We start from the raw sequence: 16,565 nt of genomic DNA on the forward strand, positions 1-16,565 counted from the left end.
AACTAAACGCCATACTGTCTGTGTGCGCATGCGCGCTGATTATAAAATTTTACTCTCAATTGCGCCTAAAGAAGTATAACTTCAAAAATAGAAAATCACCAGGAGAGAACAGAATATCAACGAACTCCTAAATTACGGAGTACAAGATCTAACCAAACAACTATTAAAACTAATCCAAAAAATAATAGAACAAACAGAATACCACAAGAATGGAGATCAAGAATAATAATACCACTATTCAAAAAGAGAGACAAATTGGACCCGGGGAATTACAGAGGAATTAACTTATTAAACACAACATTAAAATTAACAGCCAAAGTGCTAACAAGTAAACTGAATGAAATTGTAACATTAGCAGAAGAATAACAAGGTTTTAGGTCGGGAAAATCATGCACCGACGATATATTTAATATAAGGCAAGTTCAAGAGAAATCATTAGAATACAACAAACCTTCACATTTATGTTTCGAGGACCTTAAGAAAGCATTTGACAAGGTCATATTAAAGGACGTTATTCATTTGTTGTACTCAAAATATCAGAACAACAAAATAAAAGTAGAAGATGAACTATCTGATCCAACTGAAGCAGGCAATGGGATAAGACAGGAGGATTCCCTGAGTCCTTTATTGTTCATCCTCATCATGGATGAAAAAATAAAAAAAATACCGAAGAACTAAAAAACGATACAAAAGTGGAAGATATGTACAACGTAGGTATGCTTCAAAATATTTAATATAACCGCCAGAAAATTTTGCATGCTAATTTCTCCAAAGAAGACAAAATGCACTGTTAGAACGGCAAATCCAGTAGGATGTAAATTAGAGCTGGAGGGTCAGATAATAAAGTTCATACCAAACCCTTCTTTCAGTGCATCATAGTTTATAGTTTGTCGAATTCTCTTTAACGTGATTATTACACAAAGAACTCAAAAAATTATATATTCGTTGAGGGATAGTTGCATACTTTCACAAGGTGTCAAGGGGTAAAAGTACAATTGTCATTCTATGTTAGTATATTTCCACATTTTATCGCTGACGCACTGAAAGAAGGGTTTGGTATAAAGTGTATAAGAAGTGATGGAGTTTAAATATCTAGGCTTTACGCTATCTAGCTACGGAAAGCTCGAAACAGAAGTGTAAAATCAAGTGAATAGAGCAAACAGAGCCGCAGTTTGCCTAAATGAAACAATAAGGAGAAACAAAGATATGGGGAAAGTAATGAAAGGCAGAATTTACAAAACAGTAATCAGACCAATAATAGCATACGGGCAAAAACACGATCTGACACAGAGAGGACAAAAAGATATGCAACAGGAGAGCATAATGGAATGACCACATAAGCCGAATGACAATAAATAGAGTAGTAAAGACGGCGAGAGACGGTTCTCCCCAATAGAAAGACGATCAGTGGGAAGGCCACGAAAACGATGGAACGAACACTTACTGGAGTTACATTGAAAAACAGTCATGTTTATACAAAAAGAAGAAAAAGAACTAGAAAGTGTCATGCTGTCTAAATCTAGCGTTAAGTGTGCATTTCATGTGAGACGTGCCATTTAAAATCAAATATAGTATAAGTAAGTACATAATGTAGTAGAAACACTCTAAGAGCTAAACCTTTCGTACTCTTTTTGTTTACACCAACCGTTTTGCACATACCGAATCGGGCAAGAAGACTTGAACTACTATTTGGATCAAATAAGCAAAACAGAAAAAATGTAAATTGTACTGACTGGGTATTGGTGTTTTTTTGCATCTAAAATCACGTTATATTGATTAAATTGGCCCAGTAAATACAAAGCAGATGATGAAGTAGAAATTAAGTTTATAAGAAAGGCGAGATCGTTAGATATGTCTGCTTCCAGTTCCATTATTTGGGAGACCCAAAGGAACAAAGTTTGAGGACATCATAATATTCATAATGCTTCTTCCAAAGCAAGTGGTGACCACAAAAGGAGTTGACACCTATTCAGCGTCATTTTTGCAAATTATAATATTCAATAAGTTGATTATTTTACCTAGCACAGGCAATTTGTATTGAACTTTAATACAAAAATTGTAACTTCGAGGGTTTTACGATTATTTAAAATATTTACATACATAACCAAAGAATTACCTAAATAAGATGAAGGAGGTTTCAATAAGATGAAAGCAGTATAGTAGATATTGTGCAATAGAAAACTGGGAATAGAAATTAAAAGGAAAAAGAGGACCGGGGAGACGACGTACGTCCTGGTTGAAAAATTTAAAGCAGTGGAGTCGAAAAACAACAAGATTTCTGTCTGCAACAGTGCAACTCTGTCTGCAGCTCCTTGCAGACAGAGTAAAGTATTATACACATTAATATGTGTAATACACATTAAAATATTGTTTTAAAAATATTAGCTCCAAAACTTACTTGATCTCAAAATGCGGTATGCAAATATATGAATTTTTAATATGTTGCTATACACTTACCCCACCCGACATTACTACAGTCCGTTTGAAAATTATTGATAGCACAGTTTTTACGACGTAGGTCATTTGTATTGTACTCGAATTCATAAACTTCGAATACAATGCAACATACAATATATTCTACCTCTTACCTGAACAATTAAACACAAATTACTTACCCAAGCATGCTAGTTTCGTAACTTTATTTGTGGTATAAGTAAATTTAAGAAGTTCCTTTGTTAAAAAACGTTCTGAAAAAATAAAATTTTATTTTATTTATTTTTTACCTATATTCAAATACACACACCCAAACTTATATGGAATCACCATGTATTTCAAAGTAATATTTATTTCTTTTGAAAAAACTTGTTGTGGTTGCAAAGAATAAAGGTTTTTATTTAAAATAAACAAATCTATAAGACAGTCAGATAGTACAGCTCGGTACGGTATAGGTTATTTATGGAATCACCATGTATTTCAAAGTAATATTTATTTCTTTTGAAAAAACTTGTTGTGGTTGCAAAGAATAAAGGTTTTTATTTAAAATAAACATATCTATAAGACAGTCAGATAGTACAGCTCGGTACGGTATAGGTTATTTGCTTGAGTTACAAATAACTACAACTAACTTTTGCGTCCAAAAACGAAAATATGCGTCATATGGGGTTATAGAACTTACAACGGGGAAATATTATTGATCTTGAGGCGCAAGTAATGTTCTCAGAGGGACATAGCTGTAGAGCTAGACGTAACACAGGGCGTTCTGTTCAAAACCTATGCTAGGTAGGTAACATAACTAGGAAAGCTCAAAAATAAAGCAAGGGAAAGAAAGCCGCCAAAAAGTAATAACGTCTCGCCACGATCGTTTAATTGTCCATTCAGCTGGAAGACACCCAACCATTTCTCACCTGCAGCTCCAAAGGCAGCTTTTGGAAGCTACAGGTGTAACTCTTTTGGTTGGAACGATAAGAAGAAGAGTTCGTGCCAAGAAGTATACAGCAGGAGACAGTTATGGGTTCCCAAGAAATCCAGGCAGCACAAGATTGATCGCCTAAATTGGTGTCTTTACCACCAAAACTGGAACATTGGGAATTGACAAAATATGCTATTTTCAGAAAAAGTCAGGATTTGTGTAAAATCAGATGACCCACGAAATCGTGTAGTTAGAGGTCGGGGAAGACAAGCAAGAACGAAAACTGTCAGATCTGTTCATAAATATACAAGAGGAAGTGTAATGTTCTGGAGAGGAATTGTGATCCGTAAAAAGACTCCTTTAATTTTCAACCAATTAACTTTAACTGCTCACAGGTATGTTGATAACCTGTAGTTAGGTTCTGGAGAGGTGCAACAGGAGAAAATTTAATTTTCTTGCATGATAATGGACCTTCACATACCATTAGAGTGACTAGATACATAATTAAATCAGATGGCATCCCTTGTTTGGAGTGGCCTGCTTGCTCACCCGAGCTTAACCCTATAGAGAATTTATGGGATATGCTTAAAAGAAAAATTAGAGCTCGCCAGAATAATCCACAAAACACCTTACGGCTAGTAAAGGCTGCTCTTGAAGGATGGAGCAACCTACCACAACAAAATGTTGATAATTTGATTAGGAGCGTGCCCACGCAAACTGAAGCTTGCCTAAGGACTAGAGGTGATAACACTGTACACAAAAAAAAAAAACAAAAAAAAAATAAAAACAATTTAAACATTATTCGTTTTACATTAAAATTTTTTATACTATTGACTTTAAAACAACTAATAATTTCAATTTGTTTGTTAAATACTTTATTGTTTTATTTAATAGGGGACTTGCACTCAAAAATTTTTTCTACAACCGTGTTAAAAATGCAATTTTTAGCACTCCATACGAGTGTTAAAAATGCTACTTTAAGGCACTAGTGCTTTAATAGTTATTTTCCTAACAAGTGCAGAAAGTCATTCTTTTCCGCACGCGACTGCAGTTTGCCGAACGACGCGAAGCGGGAGTTCAGCAAGCAGTCGAGTGCGGAAAAGAGACTTTCTGCAAGAGTTAGGAACAATATTTTTTCTAAGAGTCTTTAAAAAAATTACCAAATCTTAATCAATTAATTTAATAATATGAAAATATACACAAATTAATTATTTGACAAGGTTGTCAAAACCAAACTTTCAATATAATTAGTTAGCATGACGACGATCTTGGTTTCCATGACGATGATTCAAAACGACTGTTATTGTCTACCGATTTGACTTTCGAATATTATGTCAAAATAATTTTATTTCATCGAATTGTCGCGTTAATTTCATTAAAACAGGAACACAATAAGATATATTTGAAATAAATTAGTAAATAATATCTAAATATTAGTTTATTGCATTAAGACCATATCGATGGCATAGTGCACAATTGTGGTAAGTGCAAAAACTAACATTTTACAGTACAGCCATTTGAAAGTTATAGGTATGTACTTACCACTTTGTACCACTATGTACTTTTCTTATATTGTACATACCCCATTTGACAGGTATATACTACAAGCTTCTAAATGAAATTAAATAACAAATTTCAAGGAAAAAATTGTTTAATTCGCAAAAAGAATGAATACAAATATTTATTCATCATCAGAAGTATCATAATATTAGAACAGTGAAGAGAAACCATTTGTGGTAAGTGCACATACAACATTTGGCTTATTTAATTTTTCTTATATTTAGCAGTTACCACATTATGTCAACTTGTATTTCTTACACGTTTCATTATTTGCTTACCACATTTATGCACAATAAACTTTGGGTCAAAATAATGTACTATGTGTACTTATCTAATTTTCTAAAAAAGTTGTACTTACCACCTTTGTGCACTATACCATCGATATTAACATATCTAAATTAACACGCGTGCGGAAAAGTAAAAACCGCGTGCGGAAATGTAACACGCGTGCGGAAAAGTGAAACTTTCTAAACCAAAATGCGTTCGCGAAAGTAGACATTTTTGCACGCTCGTAGAAAAAATATTTTTAAGGCACTGCAGTTCGTATTGACCGTATAGACAATTTTGATGTAATGTCAAAAAAATATAAAAATGGAATGTCAGTCACGTTCAAGTTAAAGTTTTTGTAGATATTGTCCTGTAATTACGTTTGTAGAAAAAATATTGTATGCTATGCGTGTTAAAAAGTACATTTTTAAGGCACTCATGTGAATTGCAGAACTCGCTATCGCTCATTCTGCAAACTTTCACATGCGTGCCTTAAACGTGTACTTTTAACACTTATATCATAAATAACTATTTTTCCATAAAATTGTTAATTTATGTTTCAAAATATTATATTCAAAATATTACGTCTTAACAATGAATAGTGTACGTACAACATCTGATCCAAGTTCCGCGCCTAAAATTTCCGTTTCAAACAACCGAGAGCTGGGGTCTGACGTCATAGGCCACACGTATCGTTTGCCCGTTCGGTGGGCTATTGCATTTAATGAAGTTTGCCCATAGATAAAGTTGATATATCTTGTTTTACTCTGTGGCAAAAATGATTTTTTCTGTGACAGGCAAAATATTAACATTTTATCTCTGTTGACATGTATCAAAAAGTTCTTTTTTATGAAATTACTTTTGTCGTTTCTTGTATTGAAAAACAAAGAAGAAACAAGTAACTTAAAAATAAACAAAACTTTTAGTAATAAAAGTAAGAGTAACTAAAAAGTATTGGTGCTACTATAGTATGCGGTCTACAGTCGGGGTTTTACTATAGCTTGCGGTCTACCGAGGGATGCGGTGTAAGTATAAGCTGAGATGATAAAGATATTAACTTGTAAAATTACAATTATGATTCTTCTTATTTATGCGTATTATTAACTTTGTAAAGAAGGATTTTGTTGGCTATGTACACGTTCTATCGGTACGTCTGCTAATCACCATAATCTTTTCTCAGAAGGCTTTGAACACAATAATGAAAGGCTCCAGTAGATATTAATAAACATTACAATAAAATATAATCTTTATTATAATGCAAATTACACCGTAATCTTTTCCAGGATATACGAAATCCTTCGATTAGAGGTAGGTAGATCAAACCCACGGGGTAAACCGAATACTATAATATAATGGTACCAAACTATTGTTATAAACGGTTTAAACATGCTTATTAATAACTCTTACTTATTTGCCTTGACACCTCGCATTTCTCCAATAGAATAGCTTTCACTACTTTTTATAAAAGTTGCCACCATGAAGACATCAACGGTAGGTAAGTTGTCAGACTTACCCCCGTCCGTCATATTATGCGTTTTAAACTCTTTACAAAGTAGCACTCAACTTTATCAATTTCAGTTTAAAACTAAGCTGATTGGGGAACTACTTATTACAATATATAAGATGAACATAAATAATACCTAGTAATTTTCCATTAAAGACGATTAAAATGTAATATACCCGTGATACCTACCCTAATCGCGTTGTTTCCGACTGTTAGCCCGGTTGATCGTGGCCCGTGACGTCGGACCAATAGAAGGACGTTCAAGAGCCTCCTAAGATATTTGAATTTTATAGCATTTTCAAAGCGTCGTAATTAGCGTACGGGTTAAAAATATTTGTATTTTTCGCATGCAAGCGTTTTAAGATCATGTTACCCTATTTTTTTAATATCATTTTAATATTTCAAAATTTATGCAAGTTCCGTATTGTTATGTATTTGTTATTAAATTGCTTTAAAATAAATATTGTTTGACGTCGTGTGTTCGTTTTTATAAATTCGCACGATATAATAAGAAATATCAGGTGATTCCATATAAGTTTGGGTGTGTGTAAGTAGGTGCCATAATCTTCATAGTAAACTGCTTTATAGTCAAATGTTATGGATATTGGTATTATTCACATAAAACTTTTGCTATCGAAAAATTTGGTTATTTTCATATCAAATGGAAGTAAACAGTCCCATTAAATCCTTTTGTTATTCACAAAAAATTATCAGTACATTTTTATCACAATAATTTAGAAGGCATGAATAACACATGTGTCGTCTCTGAACTGTATAGAATTCTAAACAATCCTTATACATAGCATTTTGAAGTTTTTTAGAGTCGAGGTATTGAAAAAAGGAAGTGTTACAGAGGCAAATATGGCTATTGGTATGATCCAGGCTGGGACTAGGCAAGTGGATATAGGTGAAAGTTTTAATGTATCGCAAAGTGTAGTTTCTAGGAATTCTGGGTAAGAACAGAACAAGTAGGTCGAGATGGAGGTGTAGGTCGCGGTGGATGCTACTAGTTAAGTCGTGGTCGATGTCGACAGCACATAGCAAGTAGGTCACCTGCGCTGTCAGTCGAGCTAGAACCACTATCAAGTGAAGTAGTTTAATGAAATTTGAATGACAAAAAGACTGTGCTTTTGCGATGTTGTGTCAGTCAAGTGATGATAGTGATGAAATGTCAACTGTAGATAATCAGATCCTTCTTCATATTTCAAAAATTTACTGTATTTAAGTGCTTTAGAAATTCAAAAATAAACTGAATACGAAAAAGGGATTATATAAAAAGTATCAACTCAGATAGCGCAGGTAATGACAACTTGTCATCGAACGGACCAATCACAGGGAAGCCGCGCAGTATGCCGCGCAGTAGACATCCATGTAAAACAAACTCATTTTATTTTTAAAAGCATCGATGAAAACCTCCTGGATGGCATCGCGCTAAACCTCCACCGCGACTTACCTGCTCTGTTCTCTTCCATTCACTACAATGTGTTTGTTTTACATGGATATCGACATCGACCGCGACCTCCACCTCCACCGCGACCCACTTGTTCTGTTCTTACCCTTAGTTAGTCAATCGTTTCAACGAAACGGAAAATGTTCTGGAACGGCTAAGAACTGGAAGGCCGAGAGTTACTACGCCCATCATCTCGAAGAACGCTACTCGATACCTGTAGAATCCTGAATAGAAGGTTTTTAATGTGACGAGAACTGCGATTTCACTAGCAACTCTACATTGAAGACTGTCCGAGGTCAATTTAAGATCAAGGCGTGTTTTAAGAAGAGTTCCACTCCCCGCAGAGGCAGAGCACAGACGACAAAGACAAGCTTAAGCTTATTCCAATTGGAATCTGGAACATCGAAATAGGCAGGAAAAATGGAAATCTGTATTCTTTACCGACGGGTCGCGCTATGGAAGGTATTCTGATCGTCGCCGCTTACGTGTTTGGACCAATCCGTTAGTGCCGAGAAATCGTCGACCTGTCCAGGAAATTCGTCCATTTTGAGGAGGTATTGTTACAGTGTGGGGTGGAATTTCTTTTGATTGTCGAAAAGATTTCAGTTTTAAACAGGAATATGACCAGTGTATTTAACAATATTATTTCACATTTTCACGCCGCTGCTGGTCAAGACTCTTTATCTTGATGGTAATCAACTCCGCACCGGTCTGCCACTGCAGTTGAAGCTCGAGAAAATCAAGGTATTCTCCATTTGCCATGACCCTCAGTAGCCCAATAAATGACCGTTTTGGAGTGTAATTTCCAGGGGCAACTCCGAATTGCATGAAAATTTGGATTTAGGTTCTACTTACCCTCCACTTCAAAGTTGAATTTGTGCCGTTGGTTGCTTTTACTTGGAGGGTGACATTCACCCCTTCTCGGGGCGTGAAAAACGCGTGTTTAAAATAAGGCCGGAAATGGATAAATTGACTTATTTTAAGCACCTTTTTTACGTAAGTCAATACTTTTCGAGTTATTCGCGATTTAAAATGTTGATTTTTCGACAAAAAAACTACGTGTTCAGACCGTTTTTCCCAAATAACTCAAAAAGTAAATATTTTATCGAAAAAAATATTTTTAGCAAAAGTGTAGCCTAGAAAAAAACGAAAAAAATGGTGTACCAGTTAAGTCTACAAATTAAGTAGAAGCAAAGTTGTAGCTCATGAAAAATACGTTCTTATTCGTCTAATTCCAAATCGAATAATTCAACGCGAAATTACCGAAGAAAGAAGAGTTTTTCGGGAAAACCTTATTAACATTTTTAAAGTATCGAAAAAAGCTTATTATTTGTTTTTTAAAAAAGTTTACAGCATCGAAAATAAACGAGTTACACTGAAAAAAAAGTTTGCCCCTTTTTTTTGGTAAAAAATCGTGAAAACTTCCCTCTATTTAGCACCCTAAATGAAATTAATCGTTTGGCTTTACCATCTATTTTAACTGTATGTGTATTGTTTATATGATCTGTAAGTTTGATTGGTTCGAAGTGCTTATTTCTGAAAACAGTTGGTTTTATAGTAAAAAAAAATTTCTAAAAATTTCAATTTTTCAAAATAACTTAAAAAGTATTAGTGACAAGAAAAATCTTAAAGAGTAAAAAAATGTAGATTTTGCTATTATAAATATGCTAGTTTCATTTTGTTTCTCCGTAAGACAAAAATTGGTTAAGATATGGCTGTTCAAAATTTGCATACACTCGTGATTAGTGACCCATTCAAGCTTTCTCAATTATAACCCTTTAACCCGGCACCTACCACGTGGGGATCTACCAGCACCCCATAACATATTTTTATCAAATATTTGGTATTTCAAGTTTGGTAAGCGAGCTGTGCGTCATAGTAGCTTTCTATAATATTATATAGTATATATGTGTTAGTGTTTAAAGTGGTTATTTAGTGTCATTCTGAACTTATAACTCTAAGGTCGAACTGGGGTGTCATCATCTGGCACTTTATGTTTTAAATTTTTTTTGTATTTTTGATATAAACAGGTCAAATTTACATTTTGTATTGAAATAACTGATTTAAATTATTAATATAGACTATATACTCACTATATCTTAATTTTTTTAGATATTTTACTTGACTTCATTTATTATGGTTTGGTACTTGCTAATTTGCTTATAACACCTTTTTCATTTTATTTTTCAACTTTTATAACATATTAGTGGCTAATAAGTTAATAAAACATGTTTATTTATATTCTTGTGTTACTCAACACATTATTTTGTTTTTTAAACAAGTGGATCACAGAAAATTGTTAAGGGGTGCTGTGAGATCCCCACGTGGCAGTTGGCGCCTTGCAAAGCCACGTGGCAGGTGCCGGGTTAAAAAATAAACAGTTTAAACCGGTGAGACTAACAGATCATATAAAAAATAGATAGGTAAGTAAATTGTTTGTAAAGCGGTAGCGATTAATTTCATTTGGGGAGCTAAACACGGCGAGATTTTCATGATTTTTTACAAAAAAAAAGGGGGCCAAGTTTATTTTGAGCGTAACTCGCTTATTTTTAATGCTAAAACTTTTGTTAACAATTAAAACAACGCTTTTTATAAACACTTTAAAAAAGTTTAAATGGGTTTTTCCCGAAAAGTGCTTAATTTTTCGGTGATTTCACCTTGAAATATTCGATTTGGAATTAGACGAATAAGAACGTATTTTTCATGAGCTACAACTTTGTTTTTATTTGATTGATAGACTTTACTGATACACCATTTTTTTGGGTTTCTTATAAGCTACACTTTTGCTTATCTTGAACGTATGTTTTTTCACCCCCGAGAAGGGATGACTGTCACCCCCAAGTAAAAGTAACCAAAGGCACAATTTCAACTTTGAAGTGGGGGGTAAGTAGAACCTAAATCCAAATTTTCATGCAATTCGGGTTGCCCCTGAAAATTACACGGTATCGCTGAATTTCCCGTTCATTTACTGGGCTACAGGTGTTCTGATCTCAACTGCATTGAGAGCATACGAGCCACGATGAATACGAGCCGCGCCCTGAAACTCTTCAGCAATTAAGAAACCAATGCCCACAACTTTGGATGCAAATCAGGCAAGATGTGCTTAAAATTTTAGTGAAAAATATACCAATACGTTGCCAAGCAGTTATTGAGGCTTGTAAAGGACGCACCCCCTATTAAACAATTTTTTGTTGGATTTTGAAAATGATTCGGTTGTTACAAGAAATTTTGTCAATTTTAGTTTCTTATTTTTTTACGAAACTTTTTATTTGGTAGATTTTATTATAGATATAAAATATTGAAATTAAAACCTAACTATAGCCTTAGGCTTTCTTAACATTATGCTTTTTGATTCATTCACTTATGTTCGATAATAAAAAAGTTAGGTACTTTAACAACTAGCAACGTTGGTCATCAATACGGGGTGTTTCTAAATAAGTGCGACAAACTTTAAGGAGTAATTCTACATGAAAAATAATGACAGTTTGATTTATAAACATATGTCCGCAAATTCTTCGTTTCCGAGATACGGAATGTTGAATTTTTTAAAAGACTAAGTTTTCACTCTAATGGCATATAACATATCCCACCAGAATGAAAACAATGGGAACCTTCTCTGGTTACACCTCCGAGGCTTCTACAATTTGCAAGCCATACGGATGCTGAGACTAAGGAAGATGAGGGAATTCTACAATTTACAATTCACGTCACATCTGCTCAGCGCGGTAAAGTTCCAACGAGACTGGTTCCCTTCATACTCCACACAGAGTAAATGTAAATCAAAAATGAATAACCATTTTCAATTTCGTTGCAAAACGAAAATACAGCCGAACCATATTCCAGTTCAATCAGAGAGTGCTGCAAGCACCTCTACCGGTTTCGAAACTTATTAGTCTCTCATCAGGAGGCACATATGCTGCTCTCCCTGATCCAACCAAAACAAACCCCAGCGTGCAGTCCCGAATTGCAACGAACGAAATGGCATAGATGCCCTAGCGGCAACTGCTAGCAAAAGACTAAGTTTTCACTCTAATGGCATATAACATATCCCACCAGAATGAAAACAATGGGAACCTTCTCTGGTTACACCTCCGAGGCTTATACAATTTGCAAGCCATACGGATGCTGAGACTAAGGAAGATGAGGGAATTCTACAATTTACAATTCACGTCACATCTGCTCAGCGCGGTAAAGTTCCAACGAGACTGGTTCCCTTCATACTCCACACAGAGTAAATGTAAATCAAAAATGAATAACCATTTTCAATTTCGTTGCAAAACGAAAATACAGCCGAACCATATTCCAGTCCAATCAGAGAGTGCTGCAAGCACCTCTACCGGTTTCGAAACTTATTAGTCTCTCATCAGGAGGCACATATGCTGCTCTCCCTGATCCAACCAAAACAAACCCCAGCGTGCAGTTCCGAATTGCAACGAACGAAATGGCATAGATGCCCTAGCGGCAACTGCTAGCAAAAGACTAAGTTTTCACTCTAATGGCATATAACATATCCCACCAGAATGAAAACAATTTACTCTGTGTGGAGTATGAAGGGAACCAGTCTCGTTGGAACTTTACCGCGCTGAGCAGATGTGACGTGAATTGTAAATTGTAGAATTCCCTCATCTTCCTTAGTCTCAGCATCCGTATGGATTGCAAATTGTAGAAGCCTCGGAGGTGTAACCAGAGAAGGTTCCCATTGTTTTCATTCTGGTGGGATATGTTATATGCCATTAGAGTGAAAACTTAGTCTTTTGCTAGCAGTTGCCGCTAGGGCATCTATGCCATTTCGTTCGTTGCAATTCGGGACTGCACGCTGGGGTTTGTTTTGGTTGGATCAGGGAGAGCAGCATATGTGCCTCCTGATGAGAGACTAATAAGTTTCGAAACCGGTAGAGGTGCTTGCAGCACTCTCTGATTGGACTGGAATATGGTTCGGTTGTATTTTCGTTTTGCAACGAAATTGAAAATGGTTATTCATTTTTGTTGAATTTTTTCTTACAAACTGACGATTTATTTATTGCTCTAAGACCGGTTAAGATATGCAAATGAAATTTGGTAGGTTTTAAGAGCTATTTATTGCGTATTTTTGGAAATACAATTAAGAATTTTATATTCACCATTGCGTGCATATGGGTAATATGGCCCGTATGCACGCCAATGGTGAATATAAAATTCTTAATTGTATGTCAAAAAATGCGCAATAACTACCTCTTAAAACCTACTAAATTTTATTTGCATATCTCAACCGGTTTTAGAGCAATAAATAAATCGTCAGTTTGAAAGAAAAAATTCAACATCCCGTATCTCGGAAACGAAGCATTTGCGGACATATATTTATAAAGCAAATGATCATTATTTTTTCATGCAGAATTGCCCCTTAAAGTTTGTCGAACATTTAGAAACACCCTGTATTGATGCATAACATGGCTAGTTGTTAATGTACCTAACTTTATTATTATCCCACATAAGCAAATGAATCAAAAAGCAAAATGTTAAGAAAGCCTTAGGGCCGGTTGTTCGAACGCTAATCAGCAATGATCACTATCAAATATTTAATTACTGTCACCAACTGTCAATGTCAACTTTGATTGGGTTGCTGAAAACATTATTGATTATAATTATGAGATTAGTTAATCAATTAACATAACAATTATTAACATAATTGATTAACTAATTTCATAATTGTAAACCATAATTATGTTTTCAGCAACCCAAACAAAGGTGACATTGACAGTTGGTGACAGTAATTAAATATTTGATAATGATAATTTTTGATTAGCGTTCGAACAACCGGCCCTAAGGCTACAGTTGAGTTTTAATTTCAACATTTTATATACGCTAGAATATTCCACAGGGTGTTCCAAACTTTGAGGAAAAAACACACTATCATTGTTACACCCGGTATACAATGACACTTACCTGTTTAGCAATACTATTACTACATCGATATTCTCGAAGAATAAATCTATAATATGCTAAAAAAATCACTCAAATCTGACAACAGGTTTAGGAAATACGAGACATAAAAATGTCCCATTTTTAAAGTGGTGCGTTAATTTTGATGCTTAGTGTATTATAAATAATAAGCAGAGTTATTCAACACTATACTAATATTAACATACCAGATAATGTTGTAGATATAAGCTTCAATGGTTTCTCGCAATTATCATCGCTAATCTCGTCTAGCAATTGTGCAAAACCTCTTAGTACGCCTAAATTAACTCTAAAATTAATAGTAAAAAATATGTTTTCACAAAGCTACATAAAGGTTTCACATATTTAAACAACCACTCAAAACACAACTCTAAAAATCAATCGAAGAAGTTGAATTTTTTGAGAATGTCAATTTTGGGACCCCAAAAAGTATGCCACTTCTATCTCGGACTTTCCTCTAACACACAAAGTCTTCACCCTACGAGCTACACTCTACACTTTTAAAACGCATTTTGATTTTTGTTGATAGCACACTTCTTGTCGATCTCAAGATATCGAATTTTTACCGCCAAGTTGATACAAATTTTATTTAAGGGCAGGGGGTGTATGGTTTGAAATTTTCGATTTTTTATTAATTTAAATGAAAGTATGTAACTTCAAGAAAATTCTCTGAAAATTTCACATTGATCTAATTAAAATTACCGGAAATACAGGATGTTTAATATACAGTAGCTTTGCAGCAGCTTCGCACCCGCGCGCTTGAGAGTAGTGAGAAACGTTTAACAGCTGTTCCCCTTCTCTTTTATGTAAATTACCCAGCGATTTAAAAACATTGCGGTGCGCATTACTTTACGATTTGACAGACAAAAAAGAAATTAAAAATAAAGTTGTCAAAACAATCGCGTTTTTCTCAAATAGTCCAGGGCGGATCTGTTTTGAGATGGACGTTGAGAGGTGACTCGATTTTTTTGCAGAAATTGCTTGGAATTAATCCATATAATAATAATTAAGTTATCCTCCCACTCAAAAAGGTCCGGAACATTGTTTAAACAATCAAAATGTCAAAAAATGAAGGAGACATTCGATTTTTTTCTTCGTATTTTGATTATAACTTTGAAAGTATTCACTTCCGAGAAAAGTTATACTGATATAAAAGTTGAGTAATTAAATTTTCTACAATATAAGATTGGATAAATTTTTTTAAAATTGTTACCCTTGTTGCAAAATAGCAATAATTGCGAAAAAAAAATGTAAAAAAACAAGCATTCGAATGTTTTTCAACCATTTTTTCTACAGTTAGGACCTTCATATTTCACCCAGAGAAACTTTATGAAATGATAAAATAATACTGTAAATTTGGTTAAGATCGGTTTAATAGATTTTGCAAAATAAATTTTGCAATCAAGCTTTCGCAAAAAAATTCATTTTTTCAAAAGGTTGCAGGACCAAAAATAAAGCAGATAGCAAGTTAAATTTTTTTTACAAATAGAAGAATACTGTACCTTTTTATGCAATTTGCAAAATTTAAAATCGGTTAAATACCACGGCGTCAAGAATTTTTTTAAATCAACATTAATTTTTCGTGCTAAGCGCAGGACAGCGGTGTTCGATTCACACAAGTTGATTTCCACCAAAATTTCTTCCAATCTTTATCTAATATATTTTTTTACTCTATATTCTGTAGTATGTTCATATTTTAATTCCTAAAAATCAAACTAATTTGATTATTGTTTGTGAAAAATTGTTTAAACAATTGCATATGTTTAAAAATAATACACTTTTATTTTCTATGTTAAAATATATGATCCAAGAAAGTTTTTGCTAAGAAAAGTGTTATTTTAAAGGACAGAGTATGTGTTTTTATTTTGCAATAAACAAATTTATTTATTTATTTCCAAATGTACTAAAAATTAAAATTTATCAATCATTATCAAAGGTAATTGGAATGCCCAATCAGAGCGAACGTATCCGCTGTCCTGCGCGTAGCACCAAAAATTAATGTTTATTTAAAAAAATTCCTGACGCCGTGGTAGTTAACCGATTTTAATTTTGCAAATTGCAAATAAAAGGTACAGTATTCTTTTATATGTAAAAAAATTCAACTTGCTGTCTGCTTTATTTTCAGTGCGGCAACATTTTGAAAAAATGAATTTTTTTGCGAAAACTGGATTGCAAAATTTATTTTTCAAAATCTATTAAACCGATCTTAATGAAATTTACAGTATTGTTTTATCATATCATAAAGTTTTTCTGGCTGAAATATGAAGGTGCTAAGTGTAGCATAAATGGTTGAAAAACGTAAAATTCGAATACTTGTTTTTTATGGTTTTTTCGAAATTATTGCTATTATGCAACAAGGGAGACAATTTTTAAAATTTTCAGTTTATCCTATATTGTAGGAAATTTAATTACGCAACTTTTATGTTTTCTCGAAAATGAATACTTTTAAAGTTATAATCAAAAAATCAAGAAAAAAATCGAATTTTTCCTTAATCTTT

At 33.8% G+C, this 16,565-nt stretch overlaps 1 protein-coding gene across 1 annotated transcript in view; it reads right to left on the reverse strand.

Annotated features, from left to right (window-relative positions):
* LOC114327785 (ephrin type-A receptor 2) overlaps positions 1 to 16,565 on the reverse strand; it is an 82,145-nt gene that overhangs the window by 40,429 nt on the left and 25,151 nt on the right. Inside the window, exons 3-4 of the mRNA XM_028276495.2 lie at positions 14,256 to 14,356; positions 2,616 to 2,687 (exon numbers count right to left, since the gene is read on the reverse strand). Coding sequence (XP_028132296.2) covers positions 2,616 to 2,687; positions 14,256 to 14,356 — 173 coding nt within the window. The remainder of the gene's footprint in view (positions 1 to 2,615; positions 2,688 to 14,255; positions 14,357 to 16,565) is intronic.

The sequence above is a fragment of the Diabrotica virgifera genome, chromosome 1, assembly GCF_917563875.1.
Source record: "Diabrotica virgifera virgifera chromosome 1, PGI_DIABVI_V3a".
Lineage (NCBI taxonomy): Eukaryota > Metazoa > Arthropoda > Insecta > Coleoptera > Chrysomelidae > Diabrotica > Diabrotica virgifera.